The 23,285-nt window shown below is 36.5% G+C and overlaps 2 protein-coding genes across 3 annotated transcripts; one reads left to right on the forward strand and one right to left on the reverse strand.

Annotated features, from left to right (window-relative positions):
• Positions 1-533: 533 nt before the first annotated feature.
• Positions 534-18,880, reverse strand: slc24a5 (solute carrier family 24 member 5). Of its 2 annotated transcripts, XM_028437598.1 has the most exons (10): positions 18,860-18,880; positions 9,215-9,350; positions 8,951-9,130; positions 7,034-7,117; positions 6,768-6,871; positions 6,554-6,654; positions 4,952-5,235; positions 3,930-4,136; positions 1,887-1,988; positions 534-1,149 (listed from the first exon to the last, which is right to left on the reverse strand). In XM_028437598.1, the coding sequence occupies exons 1-10, from the start codon at positions 18,878-18,880 to the stop codon at positions 827-829; spliced, it is 1,542 nt and encodes a 513-aa protein (XP_028293399.1). In that variant the 3' UTR covers positions 534-826. The 2 variants fall into 2 exon arrangements, with proteins under 2 accessions (XP_028293399.1, XP_028293394.1); XM_028437593.1 differs by lacking the exon at positions 18,860-18,880 and having other exon boundaries at positions 9,215-9,374.
• Positions 16,403-19,230, forward strand: LOC114456082 (E3 ubiquitin-protein ligase RNF128-like). Its single transcript, XM_028437611.1, has one exon. It carries the CDS (start codon positions 16,988-16,990, stop codon positions 18,080-18,082), a length of 1,095 nt encoding a protein of 364 aa, XP_028293412.1. The 5' UTR covers positions 16,403-16,987; the 3' UTR covers positions 18,083-19,230.
• The last annotated feature ends 4,055 nt before the right edge of the window (positions 19,231-23,285 follow it).

Here is a 23,285-nt window from a genome sequence, read left to right on the forward strand (position 1 = left end):
CTGGGCATGACCGTGATTTTAGTACAGACCATTTCATAAATAAACATAAACGAGACCTTAATATTAAATCACATTAGGTGTTGAAATGAGTTTGTTTTTTCTTAGAACTCAATATGAAAATGTCATCCAAAGTTCAGTAACCATGGTTTAGATAAGTGTCTGATGTAGAGTAACTTTTGTTACCACAGGGTGAATGAACAGTTGGACTAAAGCTGCCCTCATTCCTTCCTCTTATAAAAGCTTATCTGATGTGACGCAGGCCTGCTCTTTTCATCGTGACTCAACGACCCACTTAAATGAAGTTCAAAGGTCCCAGTTGACAGCATTTAAGGGAATGTTTATTTAAACAGAAAAATCATGACATTTTGCAGTTATGTAAAACAGGAGAATAATCTTTGGCACTTTGGAAAACTTTGGCGATAACTAACTTATTTCCTGAGTGTTCAGCTTCTGTAAGCTCGGTAACAATTTAAGTTCTATACATAACGGCTGACATTACGCTGTCATTATGACATTACACCTTTCATTAGTATGAATAAGGTGTCATGAAGGCTGTCATTGAGTGTTCATTACCCTAAACCTTCTACCTAACCTAGTAAATGCCAACATACCCCCAAAGATGTCAATTTAGGGAACAACGTTAATGATAGCCTCATGACATCTTATGCTAATGACAGCGTAATGTCAGCCTTGCGTATTAAACTGCAAATAAAGTGTGACCGGCTCTTCTTGTGTACAAACCTGCCTCTGTTATTTGTTGATTTAAAGGATTAACATTTCTGGAATGTCTCTGAAAGTATGGAATCAGTCCGGTAAAGGTTAGAGCTCAGTCACTGCAAAACCTTATGGGATTATTCCCAATAATCCCCAGCTCGTAAAGAATGGAGAGTGTGGCAAATAGAATGTAGCAGGAGAGAGAAACCAGTCCCAGTTTCCAGTCCAGCTTCCATCCGTTTACATGTACAGCCATGAAGAGGAAGACGATTGAAAGGAGGAGGGTAGAAGAAATATAGAGCAGTCCAGTGCTGTTGACCTCCACAGGGTTGACGGTGTCCACAAAGGCAGTCTTGATAAACCAAGGCAATCCCAGACACAGCATGTCGAAAACATTGGATCCCACAATGTTGGACATGGCCATGTCTGCTTTACCTGATGAACAAAAAAACACTGCTTTCCTTTTCTCATTGACACAAAGCGCTGATATATTATAGTTGTAGATATCTTTTTATAGATATAGGGCTGTTGGCAGGGTTGGGGTCAGTTATAAATGTAATCGAATAATTATTGATTAGTTACAATTATGGTGTAATTGTAGTTTAAAAAATCTGCTGCAGTTATAATTGTAATTGAGTTTAGATAATTTGCTTTGTAAATTCTGTTAAAAATGTCAATTATAGTTTAATGCAAAACTGGGGAACCATGGTACTGTTCTGTGTAGTTGCCAATTATTAAAAATGTGTTTCATATCAAGTTTTCCCACATTTGGCCATTTAAAAAATATAAATCGAGGGGTATACTGACACAAAAAAGGCTCAGACCCCCACACCAAAATTATTATACCTATATTTTCATTGATTATGAAGCCTAACAAGATAAACAATAGATAAGAAAGAAATAAGATGATAGATATTTGTATTTAGTGTATTTTACAGCTGATTTAGGACCTGTTATCATTAGAGATACTAACAGAAGAGGAAGGTTGAGTTTTCTGGGGTTATTCATTTCAGACTTTTGTGATTAATTGTAATTGAACTTTAATTGAGTGTAATTGTAATGGACAATCAATTGTATTTGGAATGAATGCCAGTCAGTGTAATCATAATTGAACATGGATAATTTAACTGAAGAATGTAATTGATCCCAACCCTGGCTGTTGGAGACAATACCTTCTCTGGCCACCAGCACACTGGCCACAGTGTCGGGTATACTGGTTCCAGCTGCAAGCAAAGTGAGTCCCATAACTGTGTCTGGGATGGCAAGGGTCTCACCTGTGTGAAAACAATCGCAACACAAAATCATTACCGGCTCCCTCAGATATCATAAAGCCGTGTTTGTCAACCTTTTTTTTTTGTCGTGTGAACCCCCAAAAGCCTAGATCTGTTAAAATAAGGGCCCCCATCACTCCCATTGTATTGTTCACATGTTGGCCTCTGAGTTCTGTCCTGCAGCTAAAGCAACAGTGGCTTATCCATGTCCAGCTTTACAGTTTACTCTGATTTAGAACAGATTTTTTTCTTTTATTTAGATTCTTGTCCAATTCTTGACATTTTAGTTGAAGCATTTCAATTGGGCATATTGTAAACAAGTAAGAGTGACTGCCGTCTATTGGTTGAAACCAAGCTATCATAATTGCATTTTGTTATCGGATGAGAATGGGAATTTGTAACGTTATGGCGGTTTCTTACATCACAAACTACCACTGGTGGCTCCGCCCCTCCAAGAAAAACTAGCACATGTTCACTCTACATTCTGTGGGAGAAGGATGGATTGAGAGCAGTGTTCATTTTGACTGCAAAGATTGATTTAGTTTTAGTCATCAGGACTATTTCAGTTATAGACTAGTGTTAGTCAGTTAAATTATTGTACGTAAGGCTGTGTATCTGCTCCTGGAGCAGCCTTATTACTGTACGTAACTCACGTAATAAGCAAGTACACCTTGGAAGTGTACTTCAGTGAGAACGGTCATCTGACCTCATCCATTTCTTATCACGCTCCTATGAGTTACCTTTCACATTTTCAAAGATAGAAACCATTTTATAGATGTAACAAGTTAATGAATAATCAAAAATGTTATGTTGGTATTAAAGACGCAATATTTTAAAATACTGATCTTTTAATATGCAGTACATCAACATCAGAAATATTTAAAATAATGTAATTTCACATGATTCCGACATGTATTTTGGAAAGTGTTTATTTGTGCGTTTACCGTACGGACAGCACCCGGTGCTATAGGTACGGTTACCAAAGTACAGGTACGTAGCGTCTTAGGGTTAGGTTTAGGTTATAACCCAATATTGCAACAATTTTGAGGGTTAGGTTAAGGTTTAGTCTTTGTCAAGTCACGTGACCTAAACTGGCCAAATATGGATAAAATGTCGGTGTATTGATACAGCAACTGTACGGATAGCCACTGCCAACAAACAAAGCTCTGAGTTGCTACGGGAAACAGGAGGGTCAAATGTCATCGGTTGCTGGTCCTTTAAAACTATTCCTTAACACATGTGTATATTATGTACATTATATTAAGAATTTTATTTTTTTTAATGAATTTGGGAAAACTCAAAAACTTTTGATCATTGGGGGACAACACCCCCCCTGTAAATTCTGCGTATGGTAAACACATTAAATCTCTTTTTCTGTTTCAACAAACCTTAGAAGCTATGTAAGGAGAACAAACACTACAACTATTGGGCTTGTTTGAACCTGTTAATGAAAACATTAGGCTATTGTAATTATTACAGAAGTGAAAGTTATTGGGTTGAAATGTTCCTTTGGTTGGAGGTTTTCTCTTTTGTCAGGTTTTCTTCAGTGTGAGTCTATTTAATGATTGCACGGTTGTATTCTTCTTTATTCTTCAATGGACCTTCAGTTGTCACATGCTGGTGTTGAAGCTTTGCTGTAGTTAACATCTCTGATGGTGGATAGGAACTGAAGCTGCTCATAGAACCGTGTCTGGTTTAGAACGCACACCCAGCACTCACATGACTGTGTTTCCTCAGGGTGAAGCTGACTGTAATCCTCCTGTGGTGGGCTGCTATAATCCCCCCCCCCCCCCCCTCCCCTCCTAACTTCAGGACAATGGCATCCCAGGAATTACTCAGCAATCCAACATGTGATTCTACCCTTCGAATCAGACCTTTTTCTCACAAGTTTTAAACCCTTGTGATATGCAGCTAGGACATGGTAAAACGTGAATGGCATCTTACCAACAACAGTAACCATCCACACCAGTATGTATGTGAAAGCTGAGATCCAGACAGCTGACATCAGAAAGGTGATCAAAAACCACGACTTCCAGAATCTCCTCCTGCAATCCGGAATAGTCAGGAAAAGCAAAATAATAACCGGCAGAGACAAAACCCACAGGATTCGTTTCAGGTCGCTCTCTGGCACCGAAAACACATTTGTCTGTTCTGTTGAGAAGCAGGAAGATGAAGGTCACTGAAGGTCACAAAATGATGTTTAATACATTTCCATCCAGGGTTGGGGTCAAATTAATATTGCAATTACAATTACATCATCACTTATCCGTGTTCAATTACAAATCAATAAGGATTACGATGACCAGCATTTTTTCCAATTGCAAATAATTTACAATTAATATTTTTCCCCTGAAAGTCATTTACAATTACATTCTCAATTAATAAAGTTCAATTACAATTTTACTAACTTTTATTCTTTCAGCATTTGATTTGATATGACGACATGCAATTTTTTTTACATTGTTTTAGCATCTTTCAATTTATATTGTATTGCATTTATTATAATATTGTATGTAAAAACCCAACTAAGGGATAAGAGTTGGAATTTAACAATAACTATAAACTCTATACAAAACATCAGTTACTGTACATTCATACTATTGCGACCCTGTAAAATGATACCCTAATTCTAACCCATTAACCCCTAACTCTTCTAACCCTTAGTGTGAAAATTCACTGACAGGTAGTGGGAAAACTTAATATGAAACTTATTTTGATAATTGTTAACTACATACATGTAAGCCATAGACCTGTTTTGCCTTTAATTAAATTGTAATTTAACAGTTTTTAGTTAATTTCTAGGGTAAATACAATTATCTTAACTCAATTACAAATCATTTACGATTACCACGGCAACAGATTTTTAAAATTACAATTATAATTATGCCATAATTGTAATTCATTATCAATTATGCAACTACAATTATAATTGACCCCAACCCAGTTTCCAGTTTGTTTTATTATACCTTCGTGAATGTCACTGAGGCCATGCAGGCTGAGCGAGAGTTGAGAATACCCCGAGTCATCCTGGAAGATGCCACTGTCTGTTCTGGAGCGACTGTGGATCCTTAAGGCGGTTTCGTCATTCCAGCCAATCAAGGGCTGTGTCTCAATTTTCTCAGCGGAGCTCGAACCCAGACAAGTGCAACAAGGGCTGAGCTTCCTCAAAACAAACTCACTAATGCGAAGGTCGAAACTCAGAACCACAATGTAGACAACGTAGACCAGCAGCAGACATGCTGCCTCATACCTATAGAAAGAGCAATAATAATAAATAATAAATCAATGGGCCCTCCACTGTAAATGTAACAGTGTCAATGTGTTATCTCAGCATCAAATATCTCATCCCACCTTAGCCCTCATGAAATGAGACTTTTGCCAATGTACGTCATGGCCTGCGCCACATTGTGTTACTTCCATTACCACGGAACTAGTCAGGTGTGCAGGTACTAATTTTTCACTTCCAATACGATACCAATATTGCACTCTTGTGCATTGGTCGATACCGATATGATGTGGAATTTAACATTAACCTATTTGTTACATGCATTTTTATACACTAGTATATTTGGTAACACTTGACTTGACATTTAATACATACGGTGATTATTATGACATGACACCTGTCAATAGCATCAATAGAGTCTGTCATTAAGTGTCATTTGGTACCCTAACCCTAACCTTTAGTCCTAAACCCTAACCTTAATCCAACCTTACCCCAATATATCTTTCCACCAAACCCGCTTAACGATAGCCTTCATAACACCTTATTCATGTTAGTGACAGATAGTGTTAGTGACAGATAGTGTCAGCCTTATGTAGAAAACTTCAAATAAAGTGTCACTGAATATTCTACAATTGAACAAAAATAAAAACCGAAAAAAAATTAGAAGACCCTGAAAATAACCTCAATAAAATCAATAAAAATACAACATATATTATGTCAGATACTTCAGATGCAAAAGATATATATATATATATATAACTACAGTATCATGGAAAAGTTGTGTATTTCCATAATTCCATTCAAAAAGTTAAACTTTCATACATTATAGATTAAGGGTTTCAAGCATTTATTTGTTTATTTTTACATAATTTGGGCTTCCAGCTCATAAAACCCATGAAAACAGGAATTAAAAAAATTAGAATACTGTGAAGAAATCACCATTTACTGTGTTTTTCAGTTTTTGCAGAAAAAAAGAGGAGAAGGACTGGACTGTTGGCCAGTGGTCCAAGGTCCTCTTTTCTGATGAAAGTAAAGTGTGCCTTTCATTTGGGAATCAAGGTCCAAGGGTTTGGAGGAAGACGGGTGAGGAACAGAACCCAAGCTGCTTAAGGTCCAGTGTGAAATATCTACAGTCGGTCATGATTTGGGGTGCAATGCTCTGTTCTGTTCCTCACCCCTTTTCCTCCAAACTGCATATTCACTAAGAAAAAGTGAGTCTTTTCTTCACTCAGTAAGCTGAGATACATTAAACAGCCTTATTTGTTGTTTCTGAGCAACGTTCATTGTGAACAGGATGTAACACTGCAATGCTGTCTTGCTGGACAAAAATACAATAACTCACCAGTAAACCTTGTTATCTGATATGATGGCAATAACAGCAGCCACACTGATACCATATGCCAGGCAGTCCCTGAATAGAGGCCAACATGTAAGGCGTCCAGCCTGAGAGGACACACATCAAAGGAATGGTCAACACACGCCGCTTGTATAAAGGAGGTTCGTAAATCGGTAAAACTTGTGTAACGGTTGTGAGGATGTGGGTGTGTCAGAGGTACCAATGAGGCCAAGAGTCCACAGGCTGCACAGATCCCCAGCAGGTTGTAGACAGCTGATCCCACAATGGTGCTGACCCCAATATCCCCCTTAGTCACAAACACACCTAGCGTAGGACACACAGAGGGAGACCTCAGCTACAAAGATCAGGGCCATGAGATGTATTATTGGAAAACAAAATGTGTTTATTGACTATAATTAAAATACCAACAAAGACCATTATGCTATCATAAACACAGCTGACTGTATCCGTACTGTACATAGTTACCCAGAAAAGCTGTGACCAGTTCAGGTGCAGAACTTCCTGCTGCCATAAAAGTGGCTCCTGCTACATCCTGTGTGAGTCCCAGGCCTGTAAAAAATAAATAAAATCAAATTAAATATTTATTTCTACAAGAGGCCCCTTTGTAATAAGTTACACATGATTCCACAAACTTTTTTACCATTTGTTCTTTGTTTTCATTAGCGTTGTAATAAAGTATGCCTTTTCTTATCAAAAAAAACATTCAAAAAGAATAAAGAACTGTGAGGCCTTGTCTATTACCAAACCCTACCCCCTTCGGTAAAAAGGTAACTTTAACTGTACTTTATTTAAAGGTCACACATATGTTAAGATGGAGCATTGCTACACCAAAGTGCAGGAATTGGACACATTGAATAGAGGGTGAGAGATACATTAGTAGTGTATAAGGTAGTGTTGGACTCAAGACTAAGGCTTGGCTGAGACCAGAATGACCAAATCAAGACCAAGACCACAACAATCCATTTATCTGAATATGATTGTTTAGTTTAGGTTTGGTTTTACAGTAGATCATGTTTTTGTTAATAATATGTTGGTTATTTCCACCCGTCTGTGCATGTACAGTAAGTCACAGTCCCTTGTTGTTCACAACACCCACTGTCTTGTATTGTGTAAGTGCAGGGAGAGTTCCTTTGCTTGTTTTCACACAGGTGAAGCCCATCTCCCTGATTACCCTCACGACTTCTTAAGGACTGTTTGAGTGTTTGCGAGTCCAGTGCAATGGTCATCTCAGTGGGATGGGTGGGATGCTCATTCTGATTAGGGTTAGTCACTCATTTGGTTCATACCATTCCATCTTTTTGTTTTACACCTTGTTAGTTTGGATTTTGGTTTGATATATGGACATCAACTTGGGATCTTTTCCCTGCTCCCTGCCTTCTTTTTACTCTATGATTGGGTTCTCCTTAACTGACAAATGATTCTTATATACCATTATTATGTATTCATCCTGTAATCAATTATCTTTCATGTTTTCCTTTCACAGACCATCCATAGTCTAGACTAGAGCAGAGGTTCTCAAACTTTTTTGGCTGAAGTACCCCCTTTCTCTTATTTCTGAATCAAAGTACCCCCTTTGTCCGACTCCAACATTTTGCTTAGAAAACGATTTAAAAACAACTATAGCATAATAATGGAATGAACGAGTGATAACACAGTTAAAAAAAAATCCCATTTTGTAAATAAGTGGAAAGAAACAGTATTTAGTGCAGTGCTTCCCAACCTTTTTTGGATCGTGATCCCGTTTTGATATCAAGAATTTCTGGCGACCCCAAAGACAATTTTATCTCGATGTAGTTTATGATCATGTTTAAGCTCAGATTCTATTTTTTACTGCATTTTAGTTGAACTAGATTTACAAAGTGAAAGTATAGAAATATAGTCGTTTAAGATTGTGTCATTTTAATAATTTTTTTTCATTTCAAAAATGTTTTGTAATTTTTCAGAAATATCAGGTGACCCACATGGGGTTCCGACCCCAAGGTTGACTGATTTAGTGGCTCCTGAATAGATTGTTTTCTATAGTTTGATCATTTACGGTCATTTCACACCTGGGGTGGAACCAAGACTGACACTTCATTTGTTAATTTTCCACTCTCTCCCTCTCTCAAGTACCCTCAGTACTGCCATCGTATTCCCCTAGGGGTACACGTACCCCCATTTAGGAAACACTGGTCTAGAGAGCATCAGTATTAATTATAATCATATTATTGCATTCTAGATTAAGATTATAAGCATTTATGTCTAATGTAGAGATCATGTATGGATGCTCAGTCGTTGTTGGAGTCTGATGATCTGATAAGCATGATGAAGGGTGCAGGGGAGAACCCTTCTCAACTTTAACCAATCAGTGAACCATTGGACAGGAAACACTTTCACACTTACGTTCACTGATGACTTCCAAGGATGGCAGAAAGTAATCATCACAGACAAGTGCAACTGCTAGAAACATGTAGAAAATAAGCATGAAGTATATGACCAGCCCTCCGTCCATTCTCTCCTGCAGCGTGAAGAATCCATCAGGGAACTCTGAGGACTGAGGTGGGATGCATTCTGTCTCATTCTCTGCACACACACATTGAAACATGAGTGGTAAAATCTTTGTAATCTGTTCCCCGTGGTTAGATATTAAAAAATCCAGACACTTACCAAGAGCCCGTCGCACTCTCACAGAGTTTCTTCCCTGGGTTGATTTTGCTGTGAAAGAAACCAATTGAACAATTCCATATAAAAATATCACAAATCCCAGAAAGTAAGGTATGAAATCTTTTCTCCTCTTCTTTTTCTGCAGAGCTTGAGCCTCACTCATGATTAACCACAGGTTAGAGTGAGTTAAAAAGTAGGCAATATTATTCTAAGATGTCATGTGTGTAACAAGCTTGCAGAGGTTGAGTGAGAGCTTGAAATCTATTTCTAAGCTCTACACCTAGCTCTATGCTACATCTACAAGCTGCAGAGAGAGATTACTGTGGGGAGAAGGCGTCTTTTGAAGGTCTGCTGCTCACAAGAATGGGGGATCACGAGTAAGGAGGTAGGCTGGCCAGCACACAGGGCAGAAACAGCCAGAGGCCAGCAGGGCTGTCATTAGAAAAAATATATATATATAGAAGATAAGCAGCACAGCTACAGGCCACCTTATCTCTGAAAACAATGAATTGTGTTAGTATTAGGTTTTTTTTCTAACAATAACGTAGATAAAAATCGGGCCACAAACACCAGACTGTGAGCTTGGAATTAAAACCATATCACTCTGACTAACAAAGACTGGATAAAAGAACAAATGTAGTTTATTTTGAATATAAGGAGCCAGTTTGTTGGTGTGTGTCAGTGTCAGTGTCAGTAGGCACAACTGAATCAACAGAAACATGTGAGCCATTTTACCACGTTTCTGAGCTGAGGTTTCACTTAAGCCAAAACTTATTGTTACTTGTGTTGGAGTCATTTGCAAGTTTATTAAGAACACTCAAATACTGCAAACCTCCACCAAGCACCAAATCTCGTCTTTGCCAGATATTGGCAGTTATCTGATCAGCGTACCATGATCATTCACACTTTAAAGGCTCCAAAGAAACTTATATCCCCATTATTAACCATACAGTAGATTATCAATTGAAAAATAAAATAAATACATTTGATGGCATGCACAATCCGGATCCATTCTGGACAAAACTCAATGTGGTAATTAAGGAGCCAACCTGACGTAACTGAGTCAAATTTCATCAAGATCGGTCGAATACCAACCAAAATATAATTTTTTAAATCTCGCCAGTGATGAGGGATAGGGATTTTTAAATTTTTCAAACTGACCCAGAATCAGCATTGATCCAGATCCCCTCCAAATGGAATCTTCCATGGTGTAAGTTCTTAAAATTTGCCAAAATTCGTTAAGTACTTTTGATGTATTCCTGCTAACACACAAGCTGATAAATAAACGCTGATGAAAGTAGAACCTCCTTGGCAGAAGGAAACTAATAAACCAATCAGACAATAATCCAATTATTTTGAAAATGATAAATGACCATGTACACTAAAGGTGGGATTTCTTGTGCGACAATGTATTGTGATATCTGCAGGAGACATAGCCAATGTCCAAAAGTCTTAAATGCTGCCAGAAGTTGTAGACATGATAATAATGGTAAAAAAAGAACATGTTGGGCACAGTTATAATATAAATGTATATATACAGTATAATATATTCCAATGACATTTATTAGGAGGTCCATAGAAAGACTGATGAATATAAAGGCTTCATGTGCCTCTAGAGAAATTCATGTTTAAATATTACATACCTGGGCTGTGTAAACCTAGTTTGATGGGGTTTTTTTTAATTTTTTTTTAGTTCTTGCACAGATTTAAGTGACATGGTTTTGGTTTTATTTTTAGACAGGCATGAATTGTCAGTCTTTGTTTTTGCATTTTGTTTTGGCACTTTTTGCACTTAAAACAGGCAAAAAAACTCTTATATATGCTGTTGTTTATTAGATTTTTTAATATTCCTATTGAGTTGAAAAAGTCATACCCAGAGTACTGTAAGTATGTAAGTAGCCCAGTTAAAGTAAAAAAAAAAAAACACTTATTTTTCCAAATACATTTTTTACTTGCCTTTCCCCTGTTGTTAGCCTGGAATCTATCCTAATCGTCTCGTATTATTAAATGTTTAATACAGGCCATTACAAAAAGTAAGGAAGTGGGTGTGGCTTATCGCCAGGCTACCGTGTCGTTATCTTGAACCAATCATCGTATTGTATAATGAACTATATCGTCCCAGTATTAATATACCCAATATTGGTAAACACTGTCAAAATAAAAGGATGGATCCATCATTTTACACCTTGACAACAAACTTTAAAGTGAATTGTGCTTTGATTAAGCACAAAAAGTTTCATAATTATTAGTGTGTGTGAGAGAGTTGGGGGTAGAGCTGGGCAAAAAAATCGATTTATCGAATTTGTAGATAAGAAGGATTTTTATTTTGCAAAGTTGAGTTTTTTTTTAAAATTTAATTTAATTTATTTTTTTTCATTTAATTTAATAAAAATATTTTTTATTTTTTATTTTTTCCCACCACAGTTTTTTCAAACTTTTTTGCGTTACCGTAGCACGATGTGACCCAGCCCCCTCTTTGTTTACATTTGTTTCCCCTTTGAGTAGGCTATATGTGTGCCACAGGCATGTTTAATGTTTTATTCACACTATGCTGAGATGCTAAGGGCAGAGTTTATATTTTATTGTAATGTTATATGTTCTAAAATATGTAGTTGTCTGATTTCTTAATCAGAAAATTTAAGCTACTGTGAAGTTGCACTTTTACTTAAACCTGGGTTAAAGCTTGAAATTGTTGAATGACAGAGCCTGGTTTACTTTTTATTTTCTGATTTTTCTATGCATTTTAACTCTTGAGGACAGTCACAGCAATAAAGTTGCACTTTTGACATTATATCTGATGTCTGCAGTCATTTTTAAGTGCATTAAAAAAAAAATATTAATCGAAAATCGAATCGAAATTTGAATATTTCTTTAAAAAATTTTAATTAATTTTTTTTACATTTATTTTTTGAGGCCAAATCGCCCTGCTCTAGTTGGGGGTGCTGCTGCTGTTGCTTTGATGGAACGTGTTGGGAGACGTGTTGGGACATGTCCTTGGGTTTCCCTAAAAAGTGAGCTGTCCTACACACGTGCTGTAATGAGCACAAGGAGGAAACATCTGTGTGTCTGTGAGCAACAACTTTCCACCACTGCAGTCACCAAACCTTCACAACAGCTGGTGAGACACTTTAATCTGTGTTTAATTGACCCATACATGCTAACAGGAAGTGCAACAGAAGATGTGGTGTAAAGAGTGATATAAAAAAAAGCCTATTCAAATGTTACACGCAGCACTTTGTGACTAAACTACAGCTAAATTCAGCTAAGCTAAGCTAACATGCAGGTGTTATTATAATGGTCGACATTAGCACAGCACAGTGAGCTAATGGCGCCCCTGTGTGGTTCTAAAGTGTTTGTTTGCAGTTTAATTCAAGTTGTTTGTTGCTGGAAAACAGCTTTTAATCTGTAGGTAGAATAGTTATATTATATATCTACTGGTGTGACGATATATAATGTTCACGGGACGGGACAATAAACAATAGTATCAGCAGAGGTGAAAGTAACGGATTACAAGCACTCACGTTACTTTAATTGAGTACTTGTATATTTTTAAATCAGTAATTTTACTTGTACTTAAGTACGTTTTAAGAAGTCAAATAATTCGTTAAATTTCTACAGTAAATTATTTTTTGTGGTCATCATGATGATCACAAAAAATAATTATTTACTTTATTTTTTTAATTTTTAGGTTTCACAATGTCTGCAGACATTGTGAAACCTAAATAAAACAGCAATGAATGCAGGTTATTCTTGAAGTTTTTATAGTTTAAAAAATTCAGAAAATTAACTACTAACTTTTACTTTGAATACTATTTATTTGAGCTACTTTTTTACTTATACTTGAGTATTTTATGTATGACTTTTACTTGTACTTGAGTACAATTTCAATCAAGTAACAGTACTTGACCTTAAGTAGAATATATCAGTACTCTTTACACCTCTGAGTATCAGCCTTGTGTATGTATATGATATTAATTGATGTATGTAAATTTGAAAATATCAGGAACATCATAATTCCTATATTAATCCCAGGGGGAAATTGCTTTTGTTACAGCCACTTAAGAAAAAAAAAAAAAAATCACAAATAAAAGAATAAATGTTAAATAAGTTTTGAAAACTGAATGAAAAATGGGGGTGGGAGATAATAGGTGCTACTTTATCCCGCTCCTTTTTGAGCAGTGTATTTATTTGTTATCTACAATGTTTAATACATACCATATCATTAGCCGTGTAGGCTACAATTAGAAAAATGTATGTAAACATACAACTAAAGCTTTTTCTGTGTATTGTATTGCTCAAAATAAACAATTATATAAATAGACATAGAAGCTTTATTGTCATTGCGCTGAAAACAATACAACAAAATCTTGTTGGCAGTAGTCGATCATCATACAGCAGAAAGATTAAAATACTGTGTCGTAAACCACATATTGTTTAGAGTATTTTAGTATAATAGTCTACTGGGCTCACGATAACGATTCAGTTCCACTTTATTTATATTGTGCTAATTACAACAAAAGTCATCTCAAAGCGCTATCAAAATGTAAAATTTGTAATAAAAAAGAAAGAATGATATGATTTAGATGATATTTTTGGAAAGGGAAAAAAGGAAAATGCAGTTTTAAAAATAACTGCTTTTATTTGACTAAATCTGGGCACAGTTATTATACTTATATATTCAACTCATGTGAATATAGAATAAACAATATAATAATGAATAAATAGGACCATTTATAGTGCAAACAGTGCATATCTGCAAATAGATTCATCATTGTGACATTTAAAGAATAAAAATAAAAGAAAATACCTATCTGTGCATGAACTTTGCACAACAATTTTTTTTTTTTTAATATCAAACTATAACAGTCTACACAGCCAATATTTAAAATATGGACCTGCTCCTTTTCTAAAATATTATCATGTCTATATTTTCTGGTAGCATTTGAGACCGTTGGACATTGACTATGTTTGGGACGGATGGAGCAGGGATGGAAATGCTTGCATCACTCCCAGAAATCACAGTAAGAGTGAAGTCAAAACACTTCTTTGAATCCTTCTACGGGACTCCACATCCAACTATGCGCAAAACGTTTCTAACAGTGTCAATAAACGGAGTATTTTAGTTTATTGTATTTTCAACATTTAACACACTTTTTGAACAAATCGAGCAATCGTTAATTAATTAATTTTACGAGACCTACACTTGAGTTGTTTTAATTCCTTTTAGCTGATCCTTTCATTTCACATACCTGAAGTCCTTTGAGATGTTGGATATCAATGGACTGTTTTTGATATTTTCTATCTTTTTTAGTCTCATAAAAACTAACAATAGAAGAAAAATCTTTGTAACTAAAGCCATGAGTACATTACTGCTCTACACCAAATCACAACATGTTTCCTTTCATTGAAGCTTTGAAATACTGGCTATATACTCTTAAGAGTTGTATTTTGGTCCAAGATCTTACTTTAACTGTTAATTATGAATATATAAGTCCTGTTTGTGTGTGGGTAGTTTCTTCTTTACCCAGCAGGTGTCAGCATTGGACTTAAAGGCCTGAATTATATTCTTAAAACTGTAACTTTTACACACCACTCACTGTTAGAATATTTCACTGGCAGTTAAACTAAACACACTGTTACCTACTGTGTGTGTGTGTTTCTGTGTCCTTATTTATGCCTAATGGACATCAACAATGGACAATCTGGGTGCAGTCTTTACAGTCTATACCACCTATGTCAAACTCAAGGCCTGCGGGCCAAATTCGGCCTGCCAGATCATCTTGTCCGGCCCGCTGGAAGATTTTCTTCAAAGTAGCAATCACAGCACTTTTTGTAAATTACCATACAAGTAGTAGAAAAAATATGATGGAGGGTCCAATACTGCATTATTTACAGTGATGGTAAATTATTTTTGAAAAGCTGAAAAATTCTTACAAATTATCCCACAGAATTCTGGCAAATTACATTGCAAAATTCGAGAAAATTAGTTGCAAAGTCAAGGAATACTGATTTTTTTTTTTTAATTTTTTTTTAAATTTGTGATTTTTTTTTTTCTTTTCCCTTCACAAATTCTGAATTTTGTCTTGTCCGGCCCATTTCAGGTCAAACGCGGTCGTGTGTTGTCCTTGAAATTAAATGAGGTTGACACCCCTGATCTATACTCCGAGCCAGGGCTATTTATGGAATTAAGATTATAAATAGTATGAGAGTTCTTGCTTAGATCCTGCTTCGGCACAGATGGGTAGATGTTAGGTCAGGCAGCTATGAAGTAGCAATTATTAGTAGATTGTGTTTGTCTAAATGTGTGTGTTTTGGAATGAGTGTAAACTGAATCTCCATCAGGTCATTGTCATTGGAAACCTGTTAGCCATCCTCTGTGGGCTTTCACTTGTGTGTAAGAAGATACAAAGGCAACTAGACAATGCACTCTTCCATCTCAGTTGTCGCTGCTATGTTAGCTGTGTGGAATGAGGCTCGTGAAGTTTATTGGGGTTCACATTAGCTTCCACCATAGTGGTTGCTAGTCTTCCTGGGGGTCCCTAATTAAAAGCAACACAATATTTACAATAGATATACAATAGCAAAAACAGAACAAAATACAATTATAAATACAGTAATAGAATGAACAATACATGTCTTGATCTCACAGGTACAACAGGGTTTTTACTGTTTTTTTTATATACATGCAAATTTGTTGAGTTCCTCAGTTTTTTAGGCAGTTTATTCCATAGTTTAGATTATTTAAAAAAGACAGACTTTTGTAGTAAATAGTTCGAGGCCGATTAGTGACCAAATCATGACTAGAAGCACGCCTCATAGAATGTGAGTGTGTTTGGTTTACATATCTAATATTTTCCAACAATGAAGCAGGTTTACCGGTCAGGATTATTTCTTTAGAAATATTTGTAGATTGTATTGTATGTAGGCCAGTAAAGTAAGGACACTTTAATACTATGCCGACAACCTTGTTTTGGCTGACTGTTTTTTATGCAGCAGATAGTATAGTTGAACTATATGTGAGATGAGATAACTCAATGGATTGAACTACCAGTTTTATAATTATTGGAGTGTCAAAGTAAGAGCACCTTCAACCCTGAATAATGTTACACCCTTTATGGTTGTGGGTGTGCTAGTGTTGCTAGGTAGTGTCTCTTTTTATTTGATGGTGCTCAGCTGTTTGATTAGGACTGTATTTGTCCTACAGGTTAAATGATCACAAGGCATGTGGTAATACTTGTCAGTTTACTTTAAATAACTGTGACGCTGACAAAAGAGGAAGGAACTGGCTGAACTGGTGTAGCTGGTTGAGTTGTTACGTGTTATGAAGAACAAACAGTGAAACCATAGCAGGTTTTTTTTATGTCACATGATTTCTTCATTTTACTGATCTACGAAAGTCTTCCTGTTGTTTTTCCCTGTCAAAGCTTGCCTTTTTGTATATTGTTACGAGCTACTGGAATCAGGAAAACTCTGTGTGTACTTCAACTTGTTGAATCTCAGAACCCTGCCCTCTGTGAGGAGGTGCTCAGTGTTCAAGGTTCAGGCAGATAACGAGAGGTGAGTGGCTGACGCATACCTCGTGTTGTTTTACCAAAGGCTCAGATCATATTACGGAAAACAGCAGGTTGGGTGAAACCCTAGCTGGAGTCTGATTGCTGTGGTGGGACCGGAACTAGGACTAAAAGAGGACTTTTTAAAAAAAAAAAGCTGAAAAAGAAGCGAACTAAGTAGATAACAGAGGGTTTGTTGTTCTTTTTTTCCAAGAGGAGCGTCACCATGGGTGAGAAAAGACAACACAGCCTGCTCCTGTTTCTGTGTCTGTCAGCGCTTGTTCACTGTTCAACTGCTGTACTCTTTTGGTCTGCTGTGGTGGAAATAAGTTATAACAGCAGCAACAAGACTGAGGAGAAGGCATGTGAATGTGGGGTGTTTGGACGGAACTCGGATGTTGTGAGAGCTGAGGGGATTGCTACGGTTCCCAAAGGAGATCCAAAAGGCTGCGGCCCGGAAACCTTCTATAACCGTAATTCCAGCTCACCGCCCTGGATCGCCCTTATCAAAAGAGGAAACTGCACCTTCAGTGAGAAGATCAGTAGTGCCAAACTTCAAGGAGCTGCTGCTGTGGTGGTGTACAATGTGGATGGCAGTGGAAACAGCACCACTCAAATGTCCCACTCAGACGCAGACGATATCGTAGCCATAATGATTGGCAACATTCTTGGTACGGAGATCGTCAAGCTGGTGAAGAACGGGACTGAAGTACAGCTTGTTGTCGATGTGGGTCGTCCTCATGGACCGTGGATGGACACCTATTGGCTCTACATCCTGTCCATTGCTTTCTTCATCGTGACAGCAGCCTCTATCGCCTACTTTGTTTTCATTTCAGCAAATCGTCTCTACATTTTGACCCGGGACAGACGTAGGGAGAAAAAACTGAAATCAGTGGTCAAGAATGCAATCAGACGCCTGCCAGTGCGCACACTGAAGAGAGGAGATGAGGAAACAATCTCCGACTCCTACATGTGTGCTGTGTGTATTGAGTCCTACAAAGTGGGTGAAGTGGCAACAGTTTTGACATGCAACCACATTTTCCACAAAGACTGCATCGAGCCCTGGCTGCTGGACAAGAGAACCTGCCCCATGTGTAAGTGCGACATCCTGAAGGCCCTCGGGGTCGACGCGGAGGAGGAGGTAAAGGAGAACGTCTCTACTGCTGAATCTCCACCAGAGGTCACTGTGATCACAGTGACAGGTGGAGACAACATGTATGAAGTCCCACTGACTGACCCCCTGAGCTCAGACCTGGAGGGACAGCATCATCGCTATGACAACGTAGCCTTCCTGGGAGACTCTGAGGCAGCCAGAGGATGAACAACAACAGGAAGCCACAACAAACCAGGACACAGTTGAATCATTATGTGAAATATATTTGTTTTCTGGTGTACACTGCACTAGCACACAGCGGAATTATGTGAAGATGTTCCAACAATGTTCAATCAAAAAAAAATCCAAGGTTTTTAGATTCTTAAATGACTGTGTGAAATGGGATTGAACACCTCTGTGTTTTCGTTGTCCTTTTTTGTTGCAGGGTGTGTTAGTTAGGTATAGATGGTCAGAGTGGTGTGACACCAGTGTCAAATTTCTGTTTTGCATACAACACAACAGGCAGACACTGGAGAAGCAGGAATTAGAGAGGACAGCTTTTGAATGTCTGTTTGATATTGGGGCCAAATTCCTTCCAACCAGAACCTTGATAAAAATGTTTTTAATCGCTCATCGCCCCCTTTTCAAACAACCTGTGCCTCTACCAGATTGTAGCGTATTTATTTTAATTCATTTAATTGAAGCTGTTCCATATTTTAATTTTACTTTATCATATATTGTGAGGGACGAGTAAACACAGTTTTTATGGCACCTATGGAAATGCTGCGTCACACAGTTTGCAATAGCGGAAGTAAACAGAAACGTCTCTAGGGACTTCTTGGGGAAGTGTGGGGAAACACTTCTCTGGCACTTAAGATTAATTTTTTTCATTATTTCTTTTAAAAAAGGAGACTTCAGTATGCTACAGTTTAATAGACAGTATGCTGTTGAAAATGTTTTAGGGACAGCTCTGTTAAAGGAAATATTGAGATTTGTAAATCAAACCAAAAATGTTTCTGTTTTCATTTAATATGCTTATTGTTGTGATTTTATAATATTTTGTTCCTCTGGTCTACCTCTTCCTCTCAACATGCTAAATTCATACAGATCTAGGATTCTTGCCCTTCTGAGATTAAGTGTGTATCCCTCTGTGAATGGTGAAACTATTTGGGTTATTTGGTTTTTTTTGTTTGCTGATGGGGATATACTAATTGTGGTACCTAAGGTATATTTTGTCTACTGAATCATTTTCACTACTGTTTTTACAGATTCCAGGAGTCTTAAATTGTACTCTAACAATGAATATTACTTTGTGGATTAAATCACATTGATGCTTATTAGAATGTAATAAATCCCTCAAAATGAGGCTAACTTAAGATGGTGTATGTGTGTCAGTGAGCTGCAGATGTAGATGAGTATGGACATGTTGGAGTGTGTGTGTTTCTGTTCCTTACGACTGTTGGATAGGAGTGGAGTAATTACCTCTGCACAGGTGGGAGCTGATATTGCACATACCTTTGACTTGAGCTGGATAATCATCATCATCATCATGGCTTTTGGGTAGAAGGGCTTGAACAAGCAAGCAGAGACATGGAAGTGTGAAATCTTCCTCCAATTATCACTTTCTTCTGATTTAGAGGTTCATCCGCAGTGAAAGTAATTTACTTTAACCTTTGTGTGACCCAGGCTGTCGGTCAGAGCTTCAGCTATGCTTAATGTTTTAGTGAGAAAAAATAAAATAAAATAGTTGCTACCCAAAAATGAATATAGTTTTCTTCAAAGATTGTTTACTTTCAAAATCTTAAATAGGTAAAAGTGTTTAAAAGGAGGTTAGGTTTAGAAATTTCCATTAAAAAAAAAAAAAAATAAAAAAAAAAAAAAATATATATATATATATATATATATATATATATATATATATATATATATATATATATTTGGATTAAAATAGCATCAAAACTTTAAGTCAGTACTGTCTGTTTTCTGTAATATCATTAATTTTTATTATATTTACACCTAATAGTAATGGTGTCTCAATCCAATATTTATGTTGGATATCAGTCCCATATTGGCAAAAAAACAACAAAAATCGCATCTAAAATCTGTGGTATAATATTTTTATTGATTTTTTTTTTTTTTTCAGGAATTATTTAGTTTGTTAAATTCTAGAATATTCTTATGTCTAAAGTTTAAATGTATGTAACCCATTAGTTAATAATAAAAAAATAATTGCTGCTGGCTACCTTTCTCTGTTTGAGTAATAACACTTGATTAAGCCTTTTCACATTTCACACTACAACATAAGTAATAAAAGTATCCATGTTTTCATAAATATAGGATTGATATCGCTAGCAACGACAGGAGATGACTGCCAGATGACAGGAAAGATATTTTATAAAAAACATGTAATTTACTCTTTTACATGTGTCGTTGACCTGGTGCTCTTTTCCATAAAGATTAACTATTTGATTTCTCACTATGAATCAGCAGATTTCTTCTTTTCTAAAAGGGACAAAAACTGTGACATATTTTTTTTTCAGATAATAATCTTGGTAATAAAGCTGCACTTACTTTTAGAATTTAATTGCTTTTTGTGAAGTTTATTCACACGTCGCCTTTTGCCCTATTTGTAGAACAATGCTTAAATATTGCTTTTTTAGCTAAAAGTCAGATGGACAAAGTCAACATTATGTATCCTTGGTTGATTGGTTTAGTCTATTTATGTTTTACCTTCATTCAAAACTATTTTTAATAGGCCTAGGATAGTATAATTTACGATACAATAGGCTCCTGATATTGATACAATACAATATTTTTTAGAAATGAGATAAATTAAAACTTATTATTATTAATAATAAAAAAAATGCGGTTGGAAAAATACCCGTACTTATTCTGAATATGACCTTTTCAACTCAATAGAGATACAACAAATACAAACAAACCATAACAATCTGGTGTGTAGTAGATTGTGTTTTCTTTAATAGCCCCCTAACAATATTTACCATTCAACATTACATCTTTTAAATTTACAATTTAATATCGCAATATCTATCTATCTTTAGTATTTAGTAACAGGGAAGAAAAAGGTGGGGAAAAAACAACCTAGATTCTAAAAATGCCTTAAAATTTAACCATTCGTTAACAAATTTATTTTAAATATTGCACGAGAGCTATTGAAGGTGTAAATGATATATGTTTTATTTAACTGACAGAGAGCATAAACAAAACAAGCCCACACCTGAGCCATCTAATGTCTGTATAGAGTTTGTAAATGTATACTCGAGTGATATCCAGGTATTCATGGTGTACAGTAATCTGAATAATGCATCTAGAGCACATGTGTCAAATCTGGCCCTCTAGACTGTATCCAATTGGGCCTGCAGGTGAAAGTGAAAATGACCAATTAATGAAGTTGTTGATATCTCAGCCACTCTAAATACAAAAATTTAATGAAACTCTACGATGTTTGCCGGGCTCACAGTTTCCACATGATTATATCACATGGCTACCGTCATTTTTAATCTCAAATTGTTGAAAGAACTTTATAAAGTTTTCCAAAATTTTGCGATTTTCATCAAGTCATTTCACAAAATGTTCCCAAAATTTAATACAAATTGGTCACAAAATCAAGAAGGGTTAAAGGGAAGTTTCTGCTGGGACTAATATTCGTTTCTTACTGCTTGGATATTGTAGGTGCCTTACATACTTTACATATCATTTACACATTAAAGTACAAAATATAGCGCTCTAATGTTGAATTTTCTAGGTTTGACCCACCTGACATCAAACTGGTTTGTATTTGGTCCCTGAACTAAAATGAGCTTAACACGCCCAATATAGAGGATAAAACACAACATGGTGTGAGCTGATGGTAGAGGGTCAAAACTTAGCATACTGTATCGCACATGGTTAGGGTGACCATCCATCCGGATTTACCCAGACATGTCCTATTTTTACGTCTTGTCCGGACCGTTTGGCCCGATTTTACAGATAGATGAAAATGTCCAGCTTTCCCTGGTACCCTGAACGCATCTTGGGGAACAACTCCACTAATATTTGCTCTATCTGAAAATGTTAACCGGTTTCTGAAAGCGCGTGAGTTGCTCTTTACAACCAATCTCATGTCATTCCGGTAATCTTTCATATGACGGAACCATTAAAGATAAGGCTTTTTTTTTTTTTTTTTTGACAAAATCATCGGACACGCAGCGGAGAGAAGAGGGACTGAAAGTGACCAAATACTGGTAGAAATGATAAAAAAATGTCAGCGGGAAAACCTTCCTGGATGATAAATTCAAAACCTCCATGGAGCTTCAGAGAAACTTATCCTATAGGAAGTTAAGGTTACAGTTATATATTAAAATGCTTATTTAATGATTATTTAATGTTCTGTAAACCTTTTTTTTTGGAGGAAATGTTTCTCATTGTTTCAATGATTGAGAAATTGTAAAAGTTTGAGATTTTTCAAGGACAGATTGTTATAATGCATAATAAAGGTATTTGACTTGAGTCACCACTGATTTCAGATTGTTTTTAAGTCTTTGTTATAAAGAGAGAAATACATTTTTAAACCTTATGGACAATAACAACTTTATTTATCTACTATAGTATATTTTGCCGTTACAAGGTACATTCAAGAAAACGTTGAGTACTTAGACTATGCTGAGGTCATCCCAAGTGTCCTTTTTTTTTTTTGAAAGTCAAAATATGGTCACCCTTCATTCGTCAGCTTCAGACTTCCCTCCCTCTTACTGTGCTGAACTTAGCATTCATAGGTCAGATGGTTATAGGGGTGTAACAGCAAGACAAAGAATCAATACTGAGCTAACTGGCTGAGCTGGAAACTGCAGCTGAACCTCCCGTTAGAGACATGCTCCGTTCAGCAGCGACACACCTCTGATTTATTGACGCTGTTAAGGAGAAAATTGAGTCAGAAGGTTTTCATTTAATGCCGCACTAGTCCATGGCTGTGCTCCAATACTGCACTTGACCTTCGGTACCAGATAAGAATCGAACAGTGGAATTGCAGTGTACCAGCCAGAGAGCTTATCGGCTCATGTAAGAATCTAATCACTGTACATTATATCTGTGTTCTGTAACAACAAATAAAACAGGCAGAAGGCTCACAACTATATCAAGCTGCAAAACAAAGTCTGCTGTAGTGTTGTGTTAGCAGAAACACTCAGATGTTACATGTTCAGGCTCAGTCCTACACCGCCACCTGGTGGAAGAGATCAACATGGCAATATTATACAATTTATATTCCGGGAAAGGCATTATTATTACACAGCCACAAACTTCCTCCTCTCGCAGTTTTGGTCCTCAAGTGCGTCAGGGCAATTCTTTGCTTGACTGGAACCTTTGGTGTAATAAATTGGACGATAATGAAATAGGGTTTTTCACTGGCTGTATACTTTAATAGCTCTGGTGA

Source organism: Gouania willdenowi, chromosome 3, assembly GCF_900634775.1.
Source record: "Gouania willdenowi chromosome 3, fGouWil2.1, whole genome shotgun sequence".
Classification (NCBI taxonomy): domain Eukaryota; kingdom Metazoa; phylum Chordata; class Actinopteri; order Blenniiformes; family Gobiesocidae; genus Gouania; species Gouania willdenowi.